This window comes from Taudactylus pleione, unplaced genomic scaffold (genome assembly GCF_031769625.1).
Source record: "Taudactylus pleione unplaced genomic scaffold, aTauple2 ptg000407l, whole genome shotgun sequence".
Classification (NCBI taxonomy): domain Eukaryota; kingdom Metazoa; phylum Chordata; class Amphibia; order Anura; family Myobatrachidae; genus Taudactylus; species Taudactylus pleione.
This window is the reverse complement of record NW_028284809.1, coordinates 3,919,066-3,946,830: the sequence shown is the minus strand read 5'-3', so window position 1 is coordinate 3,946,830 and position 27,765 is coordinate 3,919,066. Positions and strand designations below refer to the sequence as shown.

The 27,765-nt window shown below is 45.9% G+C and overlaps 1 protein-coding gene across 1 annotated transcript in view; it reads right to left on the bottom strand.

Moving 5' to 3' along the window:
- Window positions 1-27,765, bottom strand: part of LOC148506384 (uncharacterized) — a 75,142-nt gene that overhangs the window by 10,317 nt on the left and 37,060 nt on the right. Inside the window, exons 4-12 of the mRNA XM_088446852.1 lie at window positions 25,160-25,270; window positions 22,637-22,667; window positions 22,426-22,484; window positions 20,538-20,651; window positions 16,903-16,947; window positions 14,431-14,484; window positions 14,292-14,342; window positions 3,224-3,313; window positions 1,260-1,358 (exon numbers count right to left, since the gene is read on the bottom strand). Coding sequence (XP_088302978.1) covers window positions 1,260-1,358; window positions 3,224-3,313; window positions 14,292-14,342; window positions 14,431-14,484; window positions 16,903-16,947; window positions 20,538-20,651; window positions 22,426-22,484; window positions 22,637-22,667; window positions 25,160-25,270 — 654 coding nt within the window. The remainder of the gene's footprint in view (window positions 1-1,259; window positions 1,359-3,223; window positions 3,314-14,291; window positions 14,343-14,430; window positions 14,485-16,902; window positions 16,948-20,537; window positions 20,652-22,425; window positions 22,485-22,636; window positions 22,668-25,159; window positions 25,271-27,765) is intronic.

Below are 27,765 nucleotides of genomic sequence, written 5' to 3'. Positions count from 1 at the left end.
TAACACCGAAGTACATCGGAGCCACTCGCACATTTAAGGCAGGTCTGACCCTACCACTAAAGTAGCTAACGTTCCTGCGCGCAGTAGAAGTTCAAGCTGCATACGGCATCACAGTGGCTAATTTATGCACGCCCCTGCAACGGCGTTCAAATGCACGGGCACGCCTGCATTTTCAGACTCGCCCCCTCCTCCTGTAACCACCACAAAACTACTCTTCCTGTCAATCACTCTGCAATGGGTCTGCATAGTCACTGCGATCGCAGTCCCGATTGCAGTGGCTGGTTCACGCAGGTGCACTGCGATTCATATGCATGCGCAGTACGTAACAATCGGCCGTTTGCATACGCTTTATCAGTTGCGATCTTGCTGAATCAGGTCCTCAGTTCTCTGTCACTTAAGGCCTTATTCAGCGATGTACATTCATATGAGGATGAACGCACATCTCCGATGTTGAAGGGTCTGTGTCTGCGCAGAACCCGTCCTGCGCACGTGCGGAATGGGTCCTGTGACTTCGCACTCAGACCCCCCAAGCAGCAGCATGATTGACACGCTGTGGCGTTTGGGGGGGCGGTGCTGAGGTGTGCCTGGGCACTGTTCCCAGAAACCGAGGTATGTCGCATCTGTTTTCCGGGAGGGAAGAGGCCAGGGTCTGCATTGGCGGACGCAGATTCCTCGCCTCCTGCATGACCAGGCACCAGCGAGGCTGCGGGAAGCTTCAGCTCCCGCAGCCTGCCCAAAAGAGCACCCATCGCGATCGCGGTGCTGGGATCGCAAATGCAGCAAAGAGCTGTCTGACGCCTCCTTCTGCATTTACAGGTGAGATCGACGGATTTGCAAATCTTCCCATCTCTGAATCAGGCCCTAAGTGTGGTAAATAATTATTTATATCTCTAGCTTATGGTGGAAATAAAGCACTTATGACTACTTGTAATCTTCTATGCTATTGTGAATCTAGGCCTCCAGCCCACTTGTACCAACTTATTCTATAAAAACACAAGTATGGTCTTTAATCATCCATCTCTCCTACTAGCTATTATTTATTTCAAGAGTTGTAAGACGAGGATCGAAACACTGTATAAAACTAAAAAACACAGATAATTAAAGTGATCTATTTCATCCATAAGCCAGCAAAAAGAGTAAAAACAATTTGCAGTTGCTCTTATTATCATTAGCAGTAGGTGAAATAAAATCCCAATTTCTTGAGGGCCCCCTTCATAAAAACACTTCTGGAAGAGCAGATACTTAAAGGAAGATCTCACCGTCCTCCTGCGTTATCTCCCCATTGCAAGGCGTCGCGTTGTCATTTACTACACAGATGGATCCCTGCATGTCTTCATAAGACTCCGAGTCTGTGACCCCTATTATCAATTACAACAGTCTATTAATGGACTATATTGCAGGTGGATTGAGCTGCACAAATTATTTGTCAAAAAAGTTTTGTTCAATCAGAATATAGCTGCGTTGTTTCCATTTTCCTACCAACGCATTTCACCATCTCACTGGCTCACTGTCACCTGCCAATAGGCGCGTAACTATGTACAGGCGGCATCTGTATAATCGGAACATCCAACCTCAGAGATGTAATGGAGACATCTGTGTAACCACAGTACAACGCCCACACGCAGAGTAAGACCTGAGACTGCAGAACTGGAATAAGTCTGGGCCGCTTCCCAACGTTTTACCCCATAGCTCTAAAATGAGATTCCCAATAGATGACCGTGCTAACATTACAATCATCCACTTCCTGTAGCTAGTGAGGTGTCTAAATCATGTCTAGATGACAAGCTGAGAAGACCCCTCCCCCCCCCCCCCCCCCCCGGCCATAGCTCTTCTCCTTTCCATAGGCAATGGTGACTTTCTCCATCCATGTAACACATCCTCCTGAGATTACAACGGAGGTGCCTATGTGGTATGTGGGTGAGGGAAGTAGTGGGTGGAGAGGAGGGGGTCAGGGGGTCACCAAATGCTAAGAAGCTGCTAAATATTGTCTAAGAGATGACAAGAGCCAGACAAATTTGCAAAAAACAAAAATGACCACCAGGTGCAGTAACAGCCCTATATCTGTTGTATAATGTACAGAAGCTAAGCAGGTATTCGTGCATAAAATACTACTTGCGTGCAGAATATATATAGATATACTGTAGATAGACCACTGCTTTCCCTCACGGCCATTAGACTGCTCCTCATATCAGTCACACTGTCCCAACTTCAGCAGTAAGATGACAGAAACATGGTCACACATTAAGGTACTTAGGGGGAGATGTATTAACGGCGACATCGCCGTTGCGGTACATCCCCCCGACTTCGCGTACATACCGCGGTTCATTACCGCGGTATGTACCAAGGATTTCGCAAAGGACAGCTCTCTCGATGAGAACTGTCCTTTGCGATGCTGCCGGGCAGAGGGACACCCAGAAGTCCTTCCGCATGCGCAGAAGGCCGCGGGCCGCGGGGGCTCATGGGAGGGATCCGATTGGATTCCTCCCAGCCCCGAGTGTCGCGCTAAGAAGCCCATAGGCTTCTATTGGGTAACGCCACCTGAAGGTGGCGTTACCTAGCGATGTGAAGCAGCAGAATGCAGCGCATTCTGCTGCTTAATACATACGGGGAATGCGGTAAAACCCCGGAAAACTGCATTTTCGGGGGTTTTACCGCATTTTGCCGTTAATACATCTCCCCCATGGTGTGATCAGATTTCTGCTTCTAAAGGGCACATCAGCAGCTGAAATTCATCGCCAGCATGTGGAGGTGTACGGTGATACCCTCATGTCACAGAAACAGGTTTAGGTTTGGGGCGCTGCTTTTGATAACGGCCATACAGACGTTCAAGATGAGCAGCGATCCGGCCGGCTGGCCGAGCACGTTGTCATAGGCAGTGCACCAAACCCAAACCTGTTTCCGTAACATGACGTCATCAGCGTTCCTCAGAATCAGGCCCAGTTTGTGTTACCCCTCATTGATTTACCTGGATTACCCTCCTCCCTTCTGTTGATGTATCCGGTCCTTATATCTGTATCCCACATGCACAAGGCATGGGAGCAGTAGTACTGTGTACATAGGTTATTATAGGATGCTCAATCCTATCTGGGACCTAAGATGGAGATAGCTGCTTTCATGAATCTAGGCCTCCAGCAAATTCCTACCAACAATGGCGGTCTATCACAGTGACTCTCTACTACTGGCTCCTATTTGTATAGTGCAGGTACTGAAAGGAAAATCTCACCGTCCCCCGGCTTTATCTCACCATCACCAGGCATATCACCTTTATTTCTTACGCAGATGGATCCCTGCATGTCTTCATATGACTCGGTGCCTGTGACACAGGAACAATTATTATCAGTTACATCAAACTATTCACGGACCTTATTGCAGGTGGACGGAGCTGCACAAATTATTTGTCAAAACAGATTTGTCCACCCAGGAAATTGCTGCACTGTGTTTACTTTTCCCCAAACGCATTTCACCATCTCACTGGCTCACCGTCACCTGTCAGTAGGTGCTTACCTATGTACAGGCGGCATTTCTATAATCTGATGTTCTAACCCCAGAGCTGGAATGGAGACATCTGTGCTCTCAGTGGACATTGCACAGTACTCTCAGTGGACATTGCACAGTACTCTCAGTGGACATTGCACAGTACTCTCAGCGGACATTGCACCGTACTCTCAGCGGACATTGCACAGTACTCTCAGCGGACATTGCACAGTACTCTTAGTGGATATTGCACAGTACTCTCAGTGGACATAGGGGGTCATTCAGACCCACTCGTGAGGGCAGTACGCTCGCAAGCGTATCGATGTTCCCCCACTGCGCATGCGCACGACGGAGGGAGCTCCGTCATGCGCATGCGCGAGACCCGGCGAGCGACGGGCTCTCCATCGCTCCGGGTCTCGCACCAAAGGGGGCGTGCTGTCGATGTTGATTGACAGCATGCCCGCTTTGGTGGGCGTGCCGGGGGCGTGCCTGCCAGATGGAGGCGTTCCCATGGGAACGCCTACCGTCTGAAGCCGGCCCCACTGACATCACTAGTGATGTCAGTGGGAGTGATTATGGCTCTGATAGAGCCACAATCACTCCAGGGCTTGCGGCAGCGAGACCCTACCGCAGGGTCTCGTCGCAAGCCCGATGGTCGCGATGGTCAAGACCATCGCGACCATCATCATGGACGCTCGCATAAGCTGTGGGTGGTAACCCACAGCTATGCGAGCGTCCAAGAGGCCGCTCCATTTTCAGGGAGGAGGGCCCTGATTCAGAGCGAGCGCTCTGGTCAGAGCGTTCAGCTCTGAATCAGGCCCTTTGCACAGTACTCTCAGTGGACATTGCACAGTACTCTTAGTGGACATTGGGCCTGATTCAGAGCCGCTCGTAAGCGACCTCTCGTTCGTTCCGAGCGATGTTTGCCCAACTACGCATGCGTACGGATCGTAATACGCATGCGCGAACCAGTCAGTGCGGCCGAAAATCGTTTGTTCGCTAAGTAGCGAATGCCTGCTATTTTGAATGACAGGAGGAGGCGTATGTGGGTGGTAACAGGGGAAGGTGCTTAAAAACGGGGAGTGGAGATCCGAACGCAGGCGTGCTTAAGGGTCAAAACGGGCGTTTTATGGGTGTGCATAATTAACAAAGCAGCGTCATTGACCACATCACTGGGTTATTTTATAGTCAACTGCTCGCAAGATTGTGGTAGGAAAAACCAACCACAAGAATAGCGAGCAGTTCATACGCTGTTTGATGTACTCGATTAATCTAATAAATAGCGGACATGACGTAGGATGCGAGCGGCCAGGGGGCGTAGTTATCCAAAAAACGACCACAAGTTTTGTTCGCTCGGTCAGACATAGAGGCGTTAACAGACCGCAAAGAGCAAACGGTTCATTTGAATAGCCACCCCTTTTCCTGAACGCCAGTCCGCAAATTGCGTCCGGCTCTGAATCAGGCCCATTGCACAGTACTCTCAGCGGACATTGCACAGTATTCTCAGTGGACATTGCACAGTACAACCCCCACACGCAGAGCAAGATCTGGGACTGCAGATCTGGTAGACCTTTGTGCAATTTTCCATATAATATTGTCATCAAGCACAAACAAACCATGGCCCTCATTCAGACCCGGACGCAAGTGGCCGTTCGTACGTTCGGCGTACGTAAAAAAATATATAAATTCAAGCACTCGCTCGTATTTTCGAACGCAGCCAAACATCCTCCCCAAACTCTACCGACCCCTCCTCTAACTAACGAGCGTGCCAAATAGCGAGCGTACATCCCCGAAATGGCTTGAGGGGAACGCACGCACAAGTACAAACTGCTCGTTTATTCTGCCTACCTCCCTCAATCGTATCCTGCCAATCAATATATCAATTAGCTTAATTGGTTTTGTTTTTTTTTCACAATGCAATAAACTTTAATTTTGTCCGTGTTTGTGTTTACCCGCAGAATACATACGGCTTAAACATTCGCTTTTATTTGTCAAAATACATGTTAGAGCCAATTAAACAATTGTTTTATTTGTTTTTAACCACGCATATTTTCCTGGGTTCATTTCTTTATTTAACTTTGCTTACGCATGTCACTGCATCAAGCCTATCATAACTCTCAAGAGATTTCTGGCCCTGTCGAACACGTGCCTCATACACTAACCAATAGAATTGGTCCTGTTAATTACCCAAATACATTAGCCAAACAAAATTATTTTCGGGTCTTTATTAAAAATGATTTTTAACAAATACACCATTGCCATCATGAGAGCCTCGGCATTTACCAGGCGCGAGCTGCTGGTGTTAACCGAGGTGATGGATAGGCGGATCACCAGCCAGCCTCCACCCATCAAAAATCGCGAGAAGCGTTCCGCATATGCGGAGGTACGTGGCCTCCTGCGTTCCTTCGGCTCACGCCACCAGATCGGCCAGCTGGAGCGCAGGTGGTCGGACCTGCAACGGCGGACGCTTCGCTTGCTGGCATGCTTTCGCATGCAGATCGCTGAAAGTAAGTTTTTGGGACTGTGGTTTTCATGTTTATCTTTGTGGCCCTAACTGCGTGTGCATGTTTTCATGTATGTCCTATTTATTCATTGTACTCATATCTGCATGGCCATGTTTTCATGTATGTCCTATTTATTCATTGTACTCATATCTGCATGGCCATGTTTTCATGTATGGCCTATTTATTCATTGTACTCATATCTGCATGGCCATGTTTTCATGTATGTCCTATTTATTCATTGTACTCATATCTGCATGGCCATGTTTTCATGTATGTCCTATTTATTCATTGAACTCATATCTGCATGGCCATGTTTTCATGCATGTCCTATTTATTCATTGAACTCATATCTGCATGGCCATGTTTTCATGTATGTCCTATTTATTCTTGAACTCATATCTGCATGGCCATGTTTTCATGTATGTCCTATTTATTCATTGTACTCATATCTGCATGGCCATGTTTTCAGATTTGTGTTGTCATAAATTAGTGTTTTACTCGGTTTGGTTGAAACTAACCACAATTTGTTTCACATCTTTTAGGGGCACAGCGAAGACTACGGCGTCATCGCCATCCAAGACGGCGCTGTCGCCCACTCTCCCCAACCCCAAGCCAACCCTCCACACCCCCAAATTCCCCTATTTCCCCCTCCTCCCCAGCCTGCCCAGACCATGTGGAGGATATTTCAGGGCTCCTTCCCCTCCATCCCAATTCCCCCTCTCCTCCAACCACCCCTCTTCTAACTACCCCCTCCCCGGAATCCCAAATCACCCCGCCAAGCTCTTTGGGGAATGGAGGCACTTCCGAGGAGGACGAGGGAGTGGCTTCAGGAGCGGCCGTTATTGTGAACGGTATGGTTTTTTTTTTGTTAATTTTTCGGCAAAAACTGTTTGGATGTAATCATGTGTCGTTCCCTTTTTTTCTGTTTTTATGACGACTTTTTGGGACTTTTCGGGTTGTCTTTACCTGTTACTGCTGATTTCACCATACACATATCACACCTGTCTGAATCTGATTTTTGGACTTGTAATTTTGGGGTAGACCATTTTGGGGGGCTTGGTTTTTTCGGTGTAATTCTGCTTTGGGCCACAATATTTTCATTTATGGTTAGCTTGGTTTGGCTTGTTTTTTAATGTGGTTTCATTATTGATGTATTAATCCCCACACTTTTCTAACCCACCGAGGAACAGAGGCGTATGGCTGAATTAGCCGGCTGTGTGGGGCATATGCGGGAACACGTCATCGGGCTGCTGGTGGTCCTTGACCATATGTCGGTCCTCCTTAGGAACCAGTTTTAGTTTTTTTTTTTTTCAAAATATAAATAAATTAATATTTTAAACTTAACGTTCTATCTCATTCCTTGTTTCAAAATCAGAGATTGTTTACACTGACATAAGTAGACTCTTCCAGCAATGATTTGCAATTATTGTCACTAAGATTGTGTGTTGTATTTTTTAGGAAAACAGGCACAAGAAACACCTAACAGTAACAATCTGATTGGCCTTTTTTGGTGTTGTCCAAATTATATATTACTACATTTTACATGTTCCTATTTGGTGGGCAAGCTGCTTAGGCCGATATTACGAAGCCAACTGATTGTACAGGATTCCTTTGGGTGTTGGTTTGGACCCAGAAAACATCTTACATTTTAGCTCAACTTGCGTCATTACAGGATTACCCCTTAGGCAAATGTAACGTGTGTGAACCTGGTTACACTTGCTTGTAATGGGCCAAAAAAGGAACAAAATTACACTCTCAAGACATTTATTCACAACATAACTAAAATAACAAAGTGGTCACTCACAAACAAAACACACAGTGATAATCATAAATACAACACATACAAAAAACTTAAAAAAATCACACAAAAAATCAAGAACTGGTTGACGAAGGACCATGCCAACATGATTCCACAAATGTGGCGTTGCAATATGGGTTCCATAATATATTCCCAAAGTTTCCACATGAAGGTTTTTTAAGGGTAGCAGGAAGTAGTCATCGTTGGAGTCCCAAAGATTATGAAAACAAACAGAAGATGGAGAAAAAAAACCAAAATAATTAGATGGTCTCAAACAAACCGTACCACGTTGTGTCTAAACACTGTTGTTTTGACAATAATTACCTAAAATATCTGGCCACCACATCATCGCGTATGGCCCCCCCACATACTGACCTCCGACCAACCTCGGGGGAGCCATCCTCAGGTAAGGCATCCTCTGGCTGCATTGGGACACCACCCCTTATGGCGATGTTGTGAAATATCCCACACAGGACCACAATTTTCGAAACCATATCCGGCAAATACATGAGCTCGCCACCAGAACGGTGGAGGCATCTGAATCGGCCTTTTAAAAGGCCGATACAGCACTCCACCACTTGCCTGGTGGCTGTAAGTGCGGCATTAAAATTACTTTGTGGCCCTGGTGTGGGAGCCAAATAAGGAGTGAGCAGCCAGGGCGTGCAAGGGTAGCCACTGTCTCCTGTGAAAAAGAAGTGACAACATCAGGATCACTGTGTATCAAGCTTAACATTGTTATGTACTAAAGGTCTCCACTTACCCAGAAGCCACGCATCACCAGTTTGTAGGTTGGTTAATTTGTGCCATATCCCTGATTGCCGGATGACGAAGGAGTCATGTGCACTTCCTGGTAATTTTGCATTCAGGGACAGGATCTGGAGGGAGGCATCACATACCACCATTACATTCAGGGAGTGATAGTGTTTCCGGTTGCGAAATATGGCCTCCAGCCGTGCTGGAGGCTGAAGTGGTATGTGAGTACCATCCACAACCCCTATGATGTGTGGGAAGCCAGCTATTTGGTAAAAATTGGCCTTGGCCACACTAAGGGCACCCATATCCAAAGGCATTTGAATAAAATGATGGAGGTGCTTGAAAAGTGCCTCCATCACTGCCCTCAGGATCTGGGAAAAGGAGGATTGTGAGATGCCCGCCACTATTCCTACCGTTGTTTGAAACGATCCTGAGGCACAGAAATGTAACACCGCCATAAATTGCGTAAGTGGTGGTATTGCTGTAGGACTGTCAATTTGCCGCTCAAGGTCACTCTCTATTAATGAGAGAGTGTCTATGATGATTTTGGGAGGAAGACGGTAGCGTCTTAAAACCTCATCATCGGGCATTCCAAAAAGGGTGACACGTGTTCGAAATATCTGGGGCCTTGCACGCCTACGATGCCTATGCCTGGGACGAGATTGAGGTTGGTCGGCTTCCGGGAGCATGGCCAGAACAATCCGACCCAGATCAAACTGAAATGGCAAGATTTGAATGTAAGGCTTTTTAACCATCCAAAAAAATAGATTTTTACTTAGCTTGATGATACCATCCATTGATGCTTACATGCCGGGGTATTGTCATGATACGTGCAAACTGTAAAAAATCACAATATAAAAATACAACAATTTATGCTGGGCATTTCTGTTTCAAAATTGGGTGCAAGACAAAACATAAAAGGGGAGAAACACACATTTGCCCAAAGAGCAAAACGACATTGCGCAGACTACCTCAAATTGGGGCCAAATGTAATCAACAAATGCTAAAGGGAAAACACAAACAATTTTACGGGTCTAAATAAGCAGTTAAAAATGCGCTAATTAGTTCGCAAATACCAGTCACAATAGAAACAGATAAAAATGCGCTAATTAGTTCGCAAATACCAGTCACAATAGAAACAGATAAAAATGCGCTAATTAGTTCGCAAATACCAGTCACAATAGAAACAGATAAAAATGCGCTAATTAGTTCGCAAATACCAGTCACAATAGAAACAGATAAAAATGCGCTAATTAGTTCGCAAATACCAGTCACAATAGAAACAGATAAAAATGCGCTAATTAGTTCGCAAATACCAGTCACAATAGAAACAGATAAAAATGCGTTAATTAGTTCGCAAATACAAGTTCAAAAATACGCAGCTAGAAAAACACAACATTTTAGAAACATTTCTGACTAAGAAAAACAAAGGTTACAAGTGTAAGGTCCAACAAAGTTGCGTAAATACCAACATGAACATTTACTAACCAAGTGAAAAAATAAACTTACCAATAGATAATATATAAGTTTCCGGATCAAAAAGGTCTTTGGGGCAGAGCCAAAAAAAAACCTAACAAAGATGAAATTAAAAAAAAATAACGTTAAAAAATTCAGGAAAAGAAGGAGACACAAATTGAACAAAAGTTAGACTGCCAAAAACTTACCAAATAAAGAAACGCCAAAAACAAAACCACCAGAAAAAATGCGAACGGAAAAAAAAAAAAAAATTTAGCAAACAAAAACAACTCCCACCAACGCCAACTCCAAAACCCGCCAACAATCAACTCCGACCAACGTAACCTCCAACAATCAACAAACGCCACCTCGACTCGAGACGCCCCAAGCCATAAATAGTGTTTAGTTTCCCGCACAAATTAAGGAGGGATCATAGGAACGCACAATCAATGATGCGGCCGAAAAATAAGGACGCATGTATAAATACGTCACGAGCCAAACCAAAAGTTCTGGTGTATTTCTTGTTTTGAGCTAAGACATGGCTACAGAAAAGGGAAACAATGGGCAACAGTCTGGCGGTAAGTATTTCAGGCATTTGGAAACAATGATTAATTTGAAACATAATATAGTGCAAGTTGTGAAGTTTACAATTCTCAACATTTAAACAAATAGGTGAGGAGGATGACATGGAAGAGGCTGCTGGGCCCAGTATTCCGGCCAAAGCTGGCAAAAAGAAAAGGCAGCCACAATTCACAAGAAAGGAGATGGAGGTTTTGGTTCAGAAGTGTGTGGACATCCTGCCACAGGCAGACAGGAATATGAGTCTAAGCCAGAAGTGGAGAATGTGTGAGGAGGAAGCCGTTGCTGTCAATAGGGTGGGTGATTATGTCCGTCTAGCCCGGGATGTCAAACGGCGGTAAGTAAACACTTGACCCCCCCTAAAACCAAAACCCATTTAAAACAAAAGGATAATGGTTCCAATTTCACCCACAGATGGGCCGACTTCAAATATCGCCTGAAGCAAAAACTGGCGGACAGGGCTAGGCATGCAAGAGGGACAATGGGGGGTCCCACCCCTGTGTCATTGGAGTTGAATGATTTAGAATAGCTGGCACAGGGGTGTGTGCAGGCTGTGGAGGTGTTTGGCGTGTCCAACATGGATACGGACATGCCAGACTTTGCGGCTCCTCATGTTGTCCAAGGTAAATGTTGTGATGTCACCAACTCTGAAATGTTATTGTGCCAATATGTAGATTCTAATGTGACTCTTTTCTCATTTTTCACACAGAGACACAGGCGGATGAGTCTGCTCCAGAGGGGAGCCTTGGCCGCAGAATTTCTGCTGGCTCTGCAGGGGAGGAACCAATACATCCGGCTGAGGACCCTGCAGAAGCCAGTCCAGGGCAATCCTCCTCGCAGGCAGTGTCCCTCCTCACAGAACTCAATTTTAAATCGGATTTCCATACGGAGATTCTGCAGAGGATGGACGCCAGTCTGGTACGGGTGGCTGAGGCCCTGGAGCAAAATGCTGCGGCCAACGTGACCATTGGTCAGGCCCTGGCGGAAAATACCAGGGCCAACATCCGCATCGCCAATGCCCTGGAGCAGCTCGTTCGCCAGCACATGGAGGAGCCGACCTCCCTTCCTGCCGGAACATCAGGATCCCCCACCTCTGGCACAACATCAGCCAATCCTCCAAATGTGCCTAGCCCTGTGCCTAGTCCAGAGGCCACAACATCTGCCTCTGGACAGGCCAGCCCGATGACATCCCGGACCCGGTCTGGCGCCCTCCCTCCCCCAGTCAAACGGGGGGAAAAACGTTGACAGCACTGGCTACTTTTCCCACACTCCTTCTTGGCTCATATTCCTTTCTGGCCAAAACTTCCCTCTCCTTTCTTGTGAATTGTTTTTAATTTTTAGTTTTACGTTTCCAAAAACTTTTATGTTTGCACAATTATTAAAATTTTTGGAATGAACCCTGCAAAAAATGTTTGTGTAAAAAATGTGCATGAAATTGATTTTTTATAGCAATAAATTTGCAAAAAATGTACGACTTTGTATTCTGACATTATTGTAAAAATGGGTTACATTTAATCCTGGCCCACAAGGCAAAAACGCGCAACACCAACATTTTACATGAGAAAAAAAAAGGGCTCTTTAAGGAACGTTTTAAAATTTACATAAGGATGCAAATTCACCAGGCAAAAGCAAAATGGCCAAAAAAACACAAACATGATGACATTATTGTTACAATAGGCCAAAAAACAAAAATTAACCCCAAAATAAACCCCCACAAATGTACGCTAATTGATTGTGTAATCCTGACATTAGCAGCTATGATTTCCACCTGCGTACGGTTTTGTGCTAACCCAAAAAACTGATTTCAAAACACATACCAAGCCGGTTTTCAATCCAACACTAATTGATTTTCTGGCAAGCCGTGATTAATCGATGCAACATCGTGGAGTGCCGGGACGGAGGAGAAGGCCATCGCCAATGTGGTCGAGTAATCCAGACCCTAAGCTGTGCGAGCATTTTGAAGGGAAAGAGGATCATCCAGTGACGTATGAGTTGTTACGAACACATTTGACGTTCGCATCTGATAATGTATGTACGCCCCAAAAACGCCTCGCCACGCCTGCGTTTTTCCATCTCCACCCCCGTCAACGCCCAAAAACGCCCTGTTCTGTCAATCACATTTGACATGTCACTTCCTGTACGCTATTTGACGAACGAGACAAAAAAAGCTCGCAATCTGCCGTACGCACATGCGCAGTGTTACACCGACGCATGCGCGGTTACTCAACATCGGAACGCAACGAGCGTACTGCTGTTAACGAACGGCTCTGAATCAGGGCCCATGTTTTCCTCCAAATAGGAAACGTTTCTCTCTAAGATCTATAATCAGATTCCAAATGGATGAACATTCTAACACGACAATCATCCATTTCCTGTATATTATATTTACTTAATAATAGTGTCAGTAATAGAAGGCTTCTCCCGTGATACAATACAGTGGGCCTGATTCAGACCCGGTCGCAAGCGCTGAGCACTCGCAACCGGGTCGATGGTGGCCCAGAGTGCATGCGCACGACGGAGCCGGCTCCGTCGTGCGCATGCGCGAGACCCGGATAGCGACGGGCACTCCATCGCTCTGGGTCTGGCAACAAAGGGGGCGAGCTGTTGATGTTGAGTGACAGCTCACCCCCTTTGGTGGGCGGGCTGGGGGGGGTGGCTGCCCAAATGGAGGCGTTCCCATGAGAACGCCTGTCGTTTGGGGGTCGAAAGCTCTCTGGGGCTTGCGGCCACGAGACCCTACCACAAGGGTCTTGACCATCACGACCATCAACCTGGCCGCTCGCTATAGCTGTGGGTGATCACCCACAGCTATACGAGCGGCCAGGAGGCCGCACAAAAAAATAAAAAACGCCCTGATTCAGAGCGAGCGCTAATTCAGAGCGTCCGGCTCTGAATCAGGGCCTGTGTTTGGTGTTCCCCCAGTTATCTATTTCAGTTACCCTCCTCCTCCCTTCTGGTAATATTATATGCATCCAGTCTTTGGGGTCTTTGTACTAAGCCTTGAAGAGAGATAAAGTGGATGTTGATAAAGTACCAACCAATCAGCTCCTGTCACTTTACTGGCTGTGTTTAAAAATTGACAGTTAATAGCTTATTGATAGGTACTTTATGTCTCTCTACTTTATCTCTCTCCAAGGCTTTGTCCATAGACCCAGGTCCGGGCTCCAGCATGAGCCGTGCCCTGTACGGTGGGGGACCAAGATGCAACCGAAAAGGGGTGTGCCCTAATTACCATCAGACCACGCCCCTACATGACGCTATTTGGGGGCGTGCCCGTATGGCACACCTCACATTTAACGTCAGGCTGGGGACGAGGAGGCGACGAGTGGGGTAAGATTAGGGATAGCTACCAAGCGGACTGTTTACACCCATCCCGAGCCCCGAGTTCTGCTCCCCACCTTTTCCTAAAAAGGCTATAAACATAAAATGCACCATTTAAATCATAGTGACGTTTTTTAAAATATATGCTTCTACTGAGTTTTATTCATTTATTTTGAAGATTTGTTTTATATTTTTATTCCTTTATTTTATTTATATTTTTATTAACTCTTATTTTCCTCTTCCATTTCTAATTAACCTTTACCCCTCATCCATTTACCTCCCTATAGCGCTCAGTACCACTTGAACTATTATATATTATATTTTATTGAGCTGCTTCAAAAACACACGAGCGCAGCAATACTATTTTTTCCGTACTTGTTCCTTGAGTACCTGCAATTCATTCTTACCCACTGAGCCATCTTTTATCTTTTCACAGGCGTTCTCATAGCAGTCCCCATCTGAAAAGAGTAACAGAGGAGTCAGCCGTATTCTTGCCAAATGGTCGCCCATTTCCCGGTGCCCCGCCATTCAGTGCCCTCACGTTACCTATGGAGCCCTCAGGAAGCCCGGCCTCCTGGACGGTGTTCTCGTAGCAGTCTCCTATTGGCGAGGGAAAAAGATTACACTCATATTTATATATTGCTGTAAAATACTTTACTGGTTTCTACTTCCACGTCTTATCATCAGTATCAGTAGCGCTGATAGACTACTATTCTATTCTAAAATGTGTTTTGAGTTTGACTGTGGTTTTCCGGCGGTTTTGCAGTGGTTTTGACCTTAGTAAATCTGCGGATATCAAAACCGCCACCAAAGCACCGGGGTTCCTTCAGTTCTTACCTACATGCAGCTCAATCTGACATACTCGTTAACGATTCCTCGCAAATCGTGCAGGGTGTACGCACTACCGAGCGATCAGGCGATATGGTTACATGATATAGTTAACGATCTAACCACCAAACGACGCAGGATATACAGTATTGTTCGGTCGGTGGTTTGGTAGATTGCACAGTGTGAATGCACTAGATCGTTTGTCCGAGAGTTCAAGGTAAATCTAGATGACCATCGCATCATCTGCAAGTCGCCTAGTGTGTGCCTAGCTTTAGGTCTATATTTACTAAAGCTCGAGAGAGATAAAGTGGATGGAGATAAAGTACAAACCAATCAGCTCCTGCACCCATTATAAATACGCCCCTGGGTTCCGAGTAGAACCGGGTCAAGGTTTGGATTCACTTTTATGACTTGGCTCGAACCGAGTCCCATCTCGGATCTGTTGCCGGTTTGGAACTTAAAGCGAACTCGGATTTTGTATTTGGACGTTTTAGCTTTTTTTATCGATTTTTTAATACATTTTTATCCAAATCCAAAACAAAAACACTGGGGTCCGCGCACATCAATACTTAAGAGACAATGCGCCTGCAATTCTGCTTTGCTAATTTTTGCCAACTTTCATTTACAGGTTAAAATCACAATTTAAAATTCTGCTCATTTTGACAAGAACTGAAAAAAAAAGTCTTAGAACCCCCCCTCGCTGCTGAGGGCTTTCCTACCCCCGCCCCCTGTGATGGAGCCAGTTTTGGACGTGTGATCTCATCACATTCCACCACCAGTATTGCAGATTTATTTACGTTTTATTATCTATGCTCATTGTGACACAACCACATAAAATGTAACCATTACGGACAGGAAAGTCTTTTATATTGAAATTTAAAGAAAGTGAACCAAAACCAAAACCCAGTGTCCCCTGAGTTAGAGGAAGGCCGGGTCCCCTGAGTTAGAGGATGGCCGGGTCCCCTGAGTTAGAGGAAGACCGGGTCCCCTGAGTTAGAGGAACGGCGGGTCCCAAGAGTTAGAGGAAGGCCATGTCCCAAGAGTTAGAGGAAGGCCGAGTCCCAAGAGTTAGAGGAAGGCCGGGTCCCAAGAGTTAGAGGAAGGGCGGGTCCCAAGAGTTAGAGGAAGGCCATGTCCCAAGAGTTAGAGGAAGGCCGGGTCCCAAGAGTTAGAGGAAGGCCATGTCCCAAGAGTTAGAGGAAGGCCGGGTCCCCTTAGTTAGAGGAAGGCTGGGTCCCAAGAGTTAGAGGAAGGCCGGGTCCCCTGAATTAGAGGAAGGCCGGGTCCCCTGAATTAGAGGAAGGCCGGGTCCCCTGAGTTAGAGGAAGGCCAGGTCCCCTGAGTTAGAGGAAGGCCGGGTCTGACTGGCAGAGAGGTGCAGGGAGATTACTGTCGGCTGTGCACTTGTACTGAACTGGCTTTCCCCTTATTTGTACATTGCCTGAGCAACCCCCATTCTCTCTTCTTTTTGTTCGTAGTATGCGTAGTGTTCTTACCATCCGACAGCCGATCCCATTACGGACAGGAAAGTCTTTTATATTGAAATTTAAAGAAAGTGAACCAAAACCAAAACCCAGTGTCCCCTGAGTTAGAGGAAGGCCGGGTCCCCTGAGTTAGAGGAAGGCCGGGTCCCCTGAGTTAGAGGAAGGCCGGGTCCCAAGAGTTAGAGGAAGGCCGGGTCCCAAGAGTTAGAGGAAGGCCGGGTCCCAAGAGTTAGAGGAAGGCCGGGTCCCAAGAGTTAGAGGAAGGCCGGGTCCCAAGAGTTAGAGGAAGGCCAGGTCCCAAGAGTTAGAGGAAGGCCGGGTCCCAAGAGTTAGAGGAAGGCCAGGTCCCCTGAGTTAGAGGAAGGCCGGGTCCCCTTAGTTAGAGGAAGGACGGGTCCCCTGAGTTAGAGGAAGGCCGTGTCCCCTGAGTTAGAGGAAGGCCGGGTCCCCTGAGTTAGAGGAAGCCCGGGTCCCCTGAGTTAGAGGAAGCCCGGGTCCCCTGAATTAGAGGAAGGCCGGGTCCCCTGAGTTAGAGGAAGGCGGGTCCCCTGAGTTAGAGGAAGGCCGGGTCTGACTGGCAGATAGGTGCAGGGAGATTACTGTCGGGTGTGCACTTGTACTGAACTGGTTTTCCCCTTATTTGTACATTGCCTGAGCAACCCCCATTCTCTCTTCTTTTTGTTCGTAGTATGCGTAGTGTTCTTACCATCCGACAGCCGATCCCCTCCATCCGGCTCCAGATAAGAACCATCTGTGGGGCACATACAATGTATATATTAATTATATATAAAACTAAGTGAATAGCAGGAAAGTTTAAGATCATGCTGAAACCTTATTCACCCCCTTATCCTAATCTCACACAACAAGTGACATTGTTGTCAATGATGCCTCTAATTACATCTCATAGAGACTTCCAATCATTATCGTTGGTACCACTGATGTCACACAACAGAACAGTCACAGCAGCAATCATATTGTGGGAGTATATCACCCTGATGACAGAACAGTTTATACAGTATTTCATGCTCCCCAACTCTCCTGATTTTTGGGGACAGCCCAGGACCTCGGACCTCGTAAGAGGTGAAGATTACATGAAAGTGAGGTGGGTGTGGGGAGGGGAAGGCGCTTCAGCCAAATATATGTAGGCAGATAGGGGAGGGGGTTTTATCAGATGGGGAAGTGCTTATTTTTGGTCCTGATTTTGCATTCTTAATGTTCATGGTTTTAGGTTGCTTGACAGATGAGGGTGAATATGAGATGCACAATAGGGCTCATGATCCCTGGAAGAGAATAATGTCAATAGTTTGTGGTTGCTTTGGGCAACATCTACACTTCTAAAACCTCTCACTTTAGTCTATTTACCCCCAGGCCCCTGTTTTATTCTGAATTGCTTTTTTCTCCGTAGACTTTTTTTTTTTTCTTTTTTACAGTTGACACAGTTTAGGCTGTTTTGTATTTCTGGTGGTTTGTGTTTGTGATGGGTTGAAGGAGCTTGGTCCTATTAAGTGTGGTAATTCTTTTTGTGTATGAGTGAGACTGTGGGGTTGTCTGTCATGGAGCCGGTTGCCCCTAAGCAGGAACCACGAGGCTGGGGCAGCTTTCAGAGACACACCTCGATGGGCCAGGCCATATCTGTCCAGTTTATTTTGTGCTCTTGCTTCTACATTTATATTGTAAAGGGTGATAGACCTGAAAATCTCCCCATGACGGGCCCTGTATGCCGAGGTGCCAACCCTAAAGATCAACCCTCTGGACTCCAAAGTTTATAAGATGCAAGATGCTGGTATACTTGCAACCACCATTGAGAGGTGCCGCCCCTTATTCACTCTCTTTATTTTATTTGTTCTTATTCCTTCTCATTGCATTCATTTAATTCTCTTAACTGTCAATCAATTCCTCTCACGGTATTATTATATCCATCATGTACATTCCTGTATTTCTATAAGTATTTTTTTTTAGACTTATTTGTATATTTGTAATATCCAAGTTGTCATAATCAATTTTATTTCATGCATCAGAATTTCCACGTGACCAACCCACATCCTCATTTTATTCTCACTCCACTTTAACGATGTTATGTCAGGTGCTTTTATGCCTTTGGATACCACCTAGTGCTGCTCTGCTTTCTGCAACTGTATCCAGGGAGCAGCCTTGGGTTATATCTTGGAGGGAAAGGGGGGTGGCATACAAATGAAACAACTGACTGATGCTGTAAACACAATGATGGGAAGCACTGAAAGGTGACTGAAAGTGAAATCTGTGCCGTCAAGAAAATTTACCACTGCGTATTGTGTCTAAGCTCCAAAGCAAACTCATCTCACAGTGGAAAATCCATTTTCGTCTATTACAACAGAGAGATCTCTCCCCTTTGAGCAGTGGTTATATCAGAGAAGTGTTGTGAAGGAGCTGACCATGCGTGTCACACAATAACAGGACAGGGGAGAGACCTCAGTCTTATTTCCACTTCTGCTATGACTGTCGGGTGTAACCAAATTCAGATATTACAAAATATATAGCGATTATAAATTACTGACTGGTTCCAGAGAAATGGACAATTAACTCCTGAACAACTGAGGGAGAGTTTGACATTTAAAAAAAAAAGATGAAATGTGACTCAGGAATCAAACAAAGGGGGGATATGTACTAAGCCTTGGCGAGAGATAAAGTGGAGAGTGATAAAGTGCAGGGACGTGCAGTCAGGGTAGGCAGGAGAGGCAGAGCCTCCCCTGTCATACTCCTGAGATTTGATATAAAAATGATTACAATAATACAAAGAAGATATTTATAACTTATAAACATCTTCTTTGTTTATTGTAATCTTTTTTTTTTTATAGTTAACACTCACCAGCTTTGTGGAGCTCCCTGGGACTGCAGTGAAATGAGAGATGAGGCAGGAACAGCTCAGCCTCGCTTCTGTATAGTCAGAGGCTTGCAGAGCTGAGGGCGGGGCCAAACCATGGGCAGTAAGCTGCACACAAGAAGAGTTAATAGAGGCATGCCTCTGAGTATGCTTTGAACACTGATGGACACCTTGGATGTATCATGTGATCAGCAAGTGCACTGCAAAGTTTAGAGATTAGAGCTAGGAGAGTGTCATGTGACCAGGAAGTGCCTGGCAGTGTTTAGAGATCGGTAGCAGCAGCAACAGCAGCAAGAGAAGACACAGTGATGCAGGTAGGAGAATCAATTGACACGGAAGAGTTACAGTAAGTAGGGGTAAGACAGGCACCCATCTCCATGTGTGAGTGACAGTGAGTGACAGGCAGCCAGTGTTCGGGGTTGGTAACGGGGGTTGGTCAGGCAAACGCAGGCGTGTCTGGCCACTTAAACGGCATTCCATAGGCGTGCATAAATAAGCCGCTGCGATCTCCTTCACAGCATGGGAGCTCTCTGCGTGTCAGGAGAGACGCTGTGTTTGATGCCGGTCAGACTTCCCACATACGGTGCATGGCTGCCCGATCTGCGTCAATGTTCCTGATGTTTACGTTGGAGCGCGACGTTGGGCGGATATCAGAATGCAGCAGTGGGCGTCCCTATGCCCGGATAAGCCTTGGAAACATTAGCATATCGCTGCAGCCGCGATAGCATTAGCGTCCATCTCGCAATCAGGCCCTGTGTTAGTAACATTGAGTATCGGACTTCTGGAACTTTAATGAAATGCTAATTATCTTCTGAAATGCCTCATACACCAGTGTGATGTACATTCAGGAGCTGGTAATAATCATGATTAAATAATAAAAATATGCTACATTTAAACTACAACTTAGCAAACTAAAGGTAAACAACCAAAGCCTGAAAGGACTTGCTGGGACTTGTAGTTATGCAAAAGCTGAATAGCCTTATGACACACACACACGCGCACACACACACATACAATAATAAAATATATCACAACTGCAGCAGCAAACACAGAACAAATGTCTATGCAGGATTAATATTACACTTGTGCTTCTAGTGGACAGGTAAACCCCTAACCCCTACCCCACACACAGACACACACACCAGGCATGAAGTTACACGTGACCTTTATACTTATCCTAAATCATTTCTACTGTGGTTCTGTTTAAGTGTGAAATGTAATGGGATATTTCTCTCCCATACATCATAAAGAAAGCAAATCATTTCCACAGCCCCATGCAAATAACAAAAAACTGGTTAGGCAGGAGAGAAAGCCGACACGGCCAAGGGGAGCATGCGCAGATTAGGGCTTTCAGTTCCTTTTAGTCAACCTTGGATTTTGCACCTCTCATCAAATTCAGCACCCAGCACAAAACAAATGATGTTAGCTAGGAGACTGCAAATGCTTCAGTGCTGTGTTAGACGTCTGCTTCTTCTACTCACCCAAAGACTGGTCCAAGAAGGAGCTGTTATCTGAGTAACGGTCACTGTTGTTTTTCTTGGACACAGACGCAGTGAAGTTCTGATACGTGAGCTCGTGCGGCTTCTGGCTGACGTCTGTTTATTGGGGAAAATAAATAAATGAAGCTATTTAATGTGATCATGAGAAAAACCCACAGCGACATATGGATGGGGGCCCCTACATAAACTATACTGACCTACGTTTTCTATGGATCTTATCTATTCACTAAACGCTCCTACACCACGAGGCCAGGAGGGAATCACTCAGCACTGATATTGTTTTAGTTAATTAGGGCAGAGTTTCACAAACTCCGCCATTACAGTCCAGGTTTTAAGGAAATCCATGCTTGAGCACAGGTGACTTAATTAGTACCTCAGTCAATTTGATGTAACCTTCTGGGCTCAAGCTTGGATATCCTTAAAACCTGGACTGTAATGGTGGAATTTGAGAGATGTAACAAGCCCTGGAGAGAGATAAAGTGGAGAAGTTGCCCATAGCAACCAATTGGCATCTATCTGTCATTTCAAAGACTGCACTAGATATATGACAGACGCGGATTGGTTGCTATTGTCAACCTCTCCACTTTCTGGGCCTCATTCAGAGGCGGGCGCAGATGCGGCTGCATCTTTTACCACAGTGGCGTCTGCGTCTTTATGCTAATGCCGTGTCTAGAGACAGCGCGTTTATATCACTGTGCATACTTAGACGCGACATTGGCGCACCATTGATGGCACCATTAAAACGTGCACCAGCCCTCAGCAGGTGCGGTTTATCCGTCTGAGTATGGCGTCCTGTGTGAGCGGCTGTGCGTCTTTGAATGCAGCAGGCTTAAAACATCGGCCATTAGCTTAAAATACAGCAGTTACCGTACAGCTCTCCATCTCCTGCACAAAGATAATATATGCACAATCAATTAATAAAGCACCTATGAGCATTAGCGATGCATTTGCAATCAGCCAATCACAATGCTCCATCAGTGTTATCCAGTGTTAGCACCTGTGTCCCTGACTGCCCGCTAATGATACGGACCTATGGCATCCTCAGGCGTAAGTGCGCCTCCATCCAAGAACGTGCCCTTACTGTATACGGCTGACAATAGTACGCCCCTTCCCTCACCCACCACACTTCTGCAGGCACAAGCAGGGGCAAGTATCAAATTGTCGAAATACGAAATGGCCTGTCCAGCTGGCATGGAAACTAAAACTATTTTAAAATTGTTAATGAAGTTCCCGTTGTGTCACCATATTGTGTAAATGTTACATTAGTCAGTTTCCTCACTGATAATTAATTAGTTGGCGCTTTATGTTGACACCAGCTAGTTTTGTTTAATTATAGCAGCGCACTCCGGTTCCTGTTACTGGTAATGACAATGTGTGACGCGCTGCTCTGCGAGGATTGTAGAGGCGGGATGTATCAACTAACGAGCATGGTATTCTGAATGCGATACATCCCGCCTCTTACCGCATGCATAACAAAGTTTATTAACGCCGTAGGCATGTAGATTTGCAGTTACAGAACCGCATTTCAGTGTTAGTACATCCCACCCTCAGCTGTGTTCTTTTCAGAAAAGCAGGAACGCCCCTAAGAATACGTCCTCTTTACCCCTTCAACTCATTCCAGTATTCTTTAGCCCGCAAAATGAAATATTTTTTTTGCACTGCTCCGCTAAACTAAGCGCATTAGTACCGCGGCTACGCCATACTTAGCAATGAGCGGCCTCTCTCCGTCCAGCTACTCCCATTCGGACTCTAGAAAATTGCAGCCATCTTGCTCTGCAAACCCAAGAACTTTGGCGGAACTCTAGGCGCAACGGATTTTGTGCTGCGCTCTGACATTTTGCGCTTGAATAAGCGATTTCCGCTCACTCACCTGGATCCTGGTTGAGGGAATCCACGTACAGATTCCTGGCAGTGTTGGCCTTGATGAAACTGAAATAGAAAGTGGCGAGGAATCATCTGAGTGACTCTGTGTAATATAAATACGGTATAATGGATTTTATTAGAGTACTATAAACCTGTTATCAGCTGTTCCTGTATAGATTTATGTAGCCATGCACTGCCCCCTGTGTCATTACACCTACCTGGCTTTAACCAGTTCCTTGGATCTTCCTTCTGTAAAACAGTTTGAGGTATATAAACCAGAATTATATACGTCAAGAACAAATACATATAGAGACAATGACGCATAATAATAATCTCACAAAGGAAATGCAAATATTTAAGGACAAACGACCTAAATAAAAGTTTCTCTATATGAAAGAGTCACCAATATGTATTTGAGAACTGAAGATATATTAGATAAATTTTCAATAACATATGGGGCATTTGTTTTTCTCATGCACACCAGACTTCCTGTCACTAACACCATTTTAGGGAAGCCTACAGGACAACGTCCAACATTTATACAGGTAAAACTGAGATAGAATAGCTAAGCCCCGCCTCTGGTCTGCTCCAAAAAAGGCCACTTTTGCCAAAGCTCCACCCACTTCTGTCAATGACGCGCACAAAGAAGTGTCACGTTTTTACCACTGAAGTCGGGACAGCTGGGAGGGACATGCTATAATCCATGGCCCTTATGTACTAGTCTGTGACTTGCAGGAACTGGTGCAATACTGGATATTTAAGGCCTAATTCACTACGGTTCCCAATTCTGCTTATAAATGATAATAAATGATAATAATACGTACGCAGCGCAGTTGCTTATATCAGCGGTGCTATATAAATGTTTGCATTCGCATAGCGATCGCAGACTGACATAAGGACGCACACTTCCCCTTACATCAGTATACTAGGGGATCATAGCGTAACCATCGGTAACATCGAGTAACATCGGACCCATACCCACACTTGCACAAGCCCTGACCTTACTCAGAAATTGCTACCAGCCACGCACGCTATATCAATGCTATGGCCGCTTATGGCCACGCAGTGGCTAATCTATGCACGCCCCTGCAATAGCGTTGAAGTGCACTGACACGCCTGCGTTCGCCCAACCACCTCCCTGTCACCACCCACAAATGGTACTTTCTGTCAATCACTCTGCTCTGGGTCTGCGTAGCCTCTGCAAACGCAATTCTGATTGCAATTGCGATGCATACGCAGGACGCAAAAATCGACCGGTTGAGTGCGTCCTTGCAACTGCGATCCAAGCTGAATCAGGCCTTTAGCCTGCAGATTTAAAGCAGCAATAATTTATCCGGTAAATACAACCTTTTAAATTATTGCCGCTTTAAATCTACGGGCTAAATCGCCAGAGTGGCATCCGTTCCTGCAACTCGTAGGCGATTGCATAAGGGCCTATATGGTTTTTTTTTCATGGTCATAAATGACATTTAGTGGCTTTAGTGAGGCATATACACAGGATACAGTCAAAGTTAGCTCCATCCGGGTAGGGGAATTGCCATATACAGTACATTGCACTGATGAATATATCAAGACGATTTTTAATTCTGAATTAACTGTCGGTTTTTTTGGGTCTATTTACTAAGCCTTGGATGAAGATAAAGTGAACAGAGATAAAGTACCAACCAACCAGCTCCTAACTGCCATGTCACAGGCTGTGTTTGAAAAATGCCAGTTAGGAGCTGGTTGGCTGGTACTTTATCTCCGTACACTTTGGGCCTGATTCTGATGCGCTCGCAAGCGGGTCGATGGTGCACAAGTGCACATGCGCATGACTGGAGGGAGCTCCGTCGTGCGCATGTGCGAGACCCGGCGAGCGACGGGGAAACCGTCGCTCGGGGTCTCGCACCAAAGGGGGCGTGCTGTCGATGGTGAGTGACAGCACGCCCCCTTTGGTGGGCGTGGCTGCCAGACGGCGGCGTTCCCATGGGTCCGGCCCCACTGGGAGCGATTTTGGCTCTGATAGAGCCAAAATCACTCCAGGGCTTGCGGCAGCGAGACCTTACCGCAGGGTCTCGTCGCAAGCCCGATGGTCGCGATGGTCTTGACCATCTTTTTGGCCGCTCGCATATGCTGTGGGTGGTCACCCACAGCTATGCGAGCGGCCAGGAGGCCGCTCCAAGTTTAGGTAGGAGGGCCCTGATTCAGAGCGAGCGCTCTGGTCAGAGCGTCCAGCTCTGAATCAGGCCCTTTATCTCCATCCAAGGCTTAGTAAATAGACCCCTTTGTGTGTGTTAGCAGCACTTTAAGGACAGTTTTATAACAGTCATCGATGTAACAATTATTAGCAATATCAATGTATGCGACGGGCGTCCCCACCGACATCCATATTGCTTACAGTACAGGTGTATTATGATATGTGTAGTGCTTAGAGAGACAGGAAATTTGGGGCTTCCCGACTGTTTATAGAGGGCTTAGACAACCAGCAGCTCTTTTGCTCTTTAAGTCAGGCATGCTGGTGCTTGTAGTTCTACGGCAGCTGCAGAGCCACCAGTTGGACTGATAACTCTGGCAGCATGCTGAGATTTATAGTTCCCCAACAGCTATAGAACCACTAGTTGGCGTAGCACTGGCAGAGCATGCTGGTGCTTGCCTAAGCTGTGCTGTAATTTATGCATACAGGGGGCACAAAGAGTAATGCAGGGAAAATATACAGAACATACATAATACTGCAGAGTGAATACATTTTATATAACACGTACTGCGTCTCATCATGCACATGTAGATACACATAATGAACAAGCAGAACAGTACGCTGCCCAGCGCAGTCACCACTATAATCCAGTATTTCTCCTCCAGAAATTTCTGTAAACCTGTCAGGAAAAAAATAAAAATTGTGAGGAAAAAAGTGCAAGTTGTCTGATAAAATTGCAAATCACCTCGTCGGCGGTAGTGTTACAGATAAGCGTGTAACTCAGTTATTAATATCTGGCCCTTATACTTTGTTTTCTGTTAGACGAGTAACTGCAGAAACATTCGGCGCTTGCCATCTCATTTCTGTCCTCACGTCACTGCGTGATCGATAGTTTCAAGCCAGTTCAAAACGTGATCAAATTTCATCAATTCGATGGCTGCGAACATGTTCTGGGCACAATCGCCAATTGCTCGGTTTCCAATTTTTGGTTTGAACCAAGCGGCTCCCCTCTGCCGTTTGCAGTTTCCATCGGTGGTCTGCTGTTGGCTTTCTGCTTCACCATTTGCAGTTTCCATCGGTCGTCTGCTGTTGGCTTTCTGCTTCACCATTTGCAGCTTCCATCGGTGGTCTGCTGTTGGCTTTCTGCTTCGCCATGTGCAGTTTCCATCGGTGGTCTGCTGTTGGCTTTCTGCTTCGCCATGTGCAGTTTGCATTTTGTGGTTCGCTTTGTGGGGTGGTGTTTTGCGTAAAAGATGAGTGTTTTTGAATATATTTTAGATTTTTTAAACACTAGTTGGAAAAGAATTCGAAATGATGAAAAAATAATGTAATGATTTATTATTTACAATCAGCAAACACTACGGTGCTCGAGGGTCGTCATCATTGTGTGTTTTTTGTTTTTTTAACAAGAAAGTGGTTGAACCTGTTTAATTTTCTGAAATTTAGATCTATTTTTTTTTCCAATTGGTGAAAAATTCAGAAAACTTGAGTAAACAAAAAAATGTTTACACCGATTTATCTAACCAGTATTAGAAAAATGATGCGTGGCCGGAACGAGCATCTCTAATGTTCAATAACGAGGCTCTGTAGGTCTTTCCTGCTCTGACTGGCTTATGCCCATGCCGGGCCCACAGCCAAGCCCTTGCCCTTTTTACCGGCCCACACCCCTCTTGGACCCAATGGGTTTGAATCACATCACCTTGATCCTCCTCTGCGGAATGTCCCTTTGCATCTCCTAAAGGACAGATCTAGATTGCATGCTTTCAATTAAACTAGAGGAGCACAATCTTCATGCAATAAAACGTTAAAGGGGTCGATTCAATTATCTTGGCGCCGCAAGTAAGTGTGGCAGTATGGCGCACTTATGGTAGCTCTGGACTCACTGACTTTTATTTGCAACCCCACAGGGATGCGTACAAAATTCAGCAAGATCGGGCCATGAGGGGGGGGGGGGCGAGATGATGTGCTGCTGGCAGCATTTACGCACCATTGCACTGGCAACTCACCCCCCTCGCTGTTAGTAGAATTCACCGCCAAGGGGTAAATTTAATGGCCTGTGAGTTGCAGGCACCCGCAAGTTTTTAGCAATTTAGCGGATAGATCTAAAACGCCAATAATCTAAAAGGCAAAACCAAGCTGGCTTTGCGTTTTAAATTATTGCAGTGGTTGCTTGCAACTCCCAGGCCATTACATTTGCCCATAGATCCCGCATACACCCCATTAACCATCTACTGAAGCCATAGCAGCCATTCATTTCCCTCCGTCCCATCACGCTTGCCCAGTGTCGGACTGGAGCATGAGGGGCCCACCGGGTTAATCAGTGGTAAGGGCCCATTCTTAAGGGGAGTGGTCATCCACCAAGGGGGGTGTGGCCTGCCACCACAGACGGTTGGCTAACCGTTAGGCAAATCTTGGTGTAGATTCCATAGAAGTTAACCAAGCCCCCTTGTTATTCAGTGGTCCTGCTCCACCAGGTAACTGACTGTCTAATAGTGTAACAATTTATAATTTGGGGTCTGAAACCTGACACCTAGAGGAGGGGGTGGGCCCACAGGCAGTGGGGCCCACCGGGGATTTCCCCTATACCCCTGTGGGCCAGTCCAACCCTGCGCTTACCGGCCAACATTTCCAGATAGTTTCCAGAGACTCTTGATTTTGCATTTTACATTTGTCTTCCTAAGAACTATTAACGTCTGAAGCCCAGAGTATGAGACTGGATGGTAATATTTTGTATGTGGTCAGTCAGAGGAATTTAATTATTCGGTTGGTCAATGTTAAACATGGGGACATCGTCAGGGAAGAATCCTTCAAACTTGGGTCTGTCCCAGGAAATGATGGGACAATTCGCCTCAATGTTTCACAGCCGTTAGACCCACACCAGCCTGTGAGTACACAGAAAGTTAACACACCAAAACATACCCGCCATCTTTGTCTTGCCCTTTAAATTATAGCTCCCTGTGTAACAAAGGTTGACAACCCTTGGAAATATATTTTTTTTAATGACAAGTTTACACATCTTTACTGACATCTATCAATGTTTCAAAAAAAATTGTAAACCATCGGGCCCCAGCCACCATCAGCAGCAAATCATCAATGGTTACTAACCATCAATGGCCAGCCCTAACACAAGGCATTGTAGCCCAAATTGCTGGGCCCCAAGCCAATATTGTAGGG